Raw genomic sequence first — 2,392 nt, 5'->3', positions numbered from 1 at the left:
CCCACCCTATGTGCTGACTTATTGCTTTCTGTGAAACGTATTTCCATCTTGTTGAAGCCATTTTGACTCAGTAAGTACCCTAATAGAGACACTGCTGCTGCCAGAAGAAACAGAGGGAGTGCAGGAAGACCCGCCGGGCTCCAGGTAATCTGTTCTCACAAACCACTCAGCCCAGGTTGTGACACAATTCTATGGCCTTTCTCCATGGGGGTCAGTTTTGAAGGCAGGGAAAATTGGTAAGAGATGGTTGGAAAGGATGGAAGAAATCGCCTAGAAAAATAAAATTATTTCATAATTCTCCTTTATTAGGCACAGGTAAAAATACATACTCACAGTATCCAAAACCTAGAGTATGGACCTGGGATTGTGGACCCGAAGTGTCCCCAGAACAGTCCCACCTGGGACTTTCCAGGTGGCCACAGGACAGACCCTGCCTAATCCTGTCCCTCAACCTTGGTGCTCAGGTCAGAAGCCCCATGGTTGACAGGCCTGAACCCTCATTCCAGAACATTCTTGAGTTAGACAAGAACTAGCCTCATAGTTTGGATTCTTATCTCTGGCCCGAATCCCAGGCTTAGGCCTGGAAGGAGAATCTCTCAATCAAGAGGACAGAGATGCTGGGAACATGGGTCCCAGAGTGAGCTGGGCTTGGGTCCTGAGTTGCAGGGGAGAGGCCTGGAGTCTTTGGCACAGGGATACCTCCCTTTCTCTGAAAAGGTACAAGATACAAAGGCAGCTGGTTTGTTTGTGAAAGGGATTGTCCTTGGACAAAGGTGCCTGAGCACCAGCATCAGTGGAGGCCGACACTGGTACAAAGTGTACCCAGTGTAGACAATGACCTATGGTCATGGGAAAGTGCTGTCAGCTCAAGAATGCCAGTTTGTCATCTCTGTGAGCAGGGAGTATCGTCCCCTTTGCTCACTGCTGTATTCCCAGCACCTAGAACAGGTCTTGGCACTTGATAAGCACCCAAGCAGGAATTGCATATGTGTGAAACAAAGCAGATGTGTACACAGCACACTCCACATGGGCTTCTGCCTTTCTCCCTTCTGGAAGGCACTGAAGGTTTGGCTCAGTTCAGAGGCAGGAGAAGGCTTGGAGCCACCCCAAACTCAATCCACTGTTGGCAGCCGAGCATGTAGTAGGGTGGCCCTAACCATACAGAACCACTTCTCTGTCTCCCTCCTCTTCCTTGGCTTCGTCCGGCCCCGGTCCATCAGGGACCACCTGGTCAGCCTCCCAGAGATGGGATCTGGTTGGGGCTGAGGGGATGGGGTCCTCTTGCAGCCAGGGGTGCAGGAGGATGCCTGTGGCTGTGAGCCGCTCAGCTGGCTCCCGACGAAGGAGGCAGCGAACCAGACAGCGGGCAGGGGCTGAGAGGCCTGCAGGCAAAGCGTAGGCCCCGCGGCGGATCTTGCCAAAGAGCAGGACAGGCTCTGAGTCCTGGAAGGGGTAGTGGCCTGCCAACATGGTGAAGAGCGCTACGCCCAGGCTCCAGACATCTGCTGCCTTGCCCGAGTATGATGCCCGTGAGCTGAGTATCTCAGGTCCCACGTAGGCTGGGCACGCGTGCTTGTCCCACAGGGAATCATCCGGCCCAGTCAGCACACAGGCGTCCTCCAGGTTCTCCAGCACCAGCTTCTTCCTGGGACATGGGGAGACACTGAAGGGTCAGGTCCTACCCAGAACCCCCATGCCACCACCCCATACTGTCACCCTAGCGGTACCCACTTTCCAAGTGCCTGCTGGTCTTTGACAGTCCTGTGATGTCTGATCCTGTTTTATAGATAACCAAGCCCAGGCTCAGAGAGGTTAAGTCATTTAAGGCCACAGAGCAATTAAATTTAAACGAAAAATTCTGAAAGAAATACATTTTTCAACAGTCCCATGGGGAGGAGCCTGATGGGGCTGAGAGGGTTAAGCCTCTCTTAAACCAAATACAAACTTAGGGTCCAGGCAGGTAATAAAATGAGAGAAACAGGAAGTTGTGCCAGACATCTCAGCACAAGCCCTGCCTAAAAAGGGTACCACTAACAACACATTCTAGGGTTTATCGAGTTTCTGCTGTGTTCCTGGCCCTTGGCCTCTCGTTACCTGGCTTATCTCATTCTATCCAGGCTACAACCTGCAAGGAGGACACCATTTTACAGCTCTAGAGCATTGGCCTGGGATGGGAACCCTGGCTGACAGATACCCAGAGCCAGTGCTGTGACCCGCTCTCGTAGTTCCCAAGATGGCCCCACGTTCCCATTCTTTTCCCAAAGAGAAGCCAGGACTTGTATTTTAATGAAAAAGTCCCCATTTAAAAAATATTGGCAACCAGTTTCTATAAAAAACACAAACAGGTAAGCAGGGCAAAAAGAAAGTGTGTGTAAGGCTGGGCGCGGTGGCT

The 2,392-nt window shown here is 51.8% G+C and overlaps 1 protein-coding gene across 1 annotated transcript in view; it reads right to left on the bottom strand.

Moving 5' to 3' along the window:
* Window positions 1–284: 284 nt before the first annotated feature.
* The window catches only part of TRIB3 (tribbles pseudokinase 3), a 28,500-nt gene continuing 26,392 nt past the window's right edge, over window positions 285–2,392 (bottom strand). Inside the window, exon 4 of the mRNA XM_011979836.1 lies at window positions 285–1,645. Within this exon, the coding sequence (XP_011835226.1) occupies window positions 1,153–1,645 (493 nt within the window). The 3' untranslated portion in view covers window positions 285–1,152. The remainder of the gene's footprint in view (window positions 1,646–2,392) is intronic.

The sequence above is a fragment of the Mandrillus leucophaeus genome, unplaced genomic scaffold (assembly GCF_000951045.1).
Source record: "Mandrillus leucophaeus isolate KB7577 unplaced genomic scaffold, Mleu.le_1.0 Scaffold206, whole genome shotgun sequence".
Lineage (NCBI taxonomy): Eukaryota > Metazoa > Chordata > Mammalia > Primates > Cercopithecidae > Mandrillus > Mandrillus leucophaeus.
This window is presented reverse-complemented; position numbering and strand designations above follow the sequence as displayed.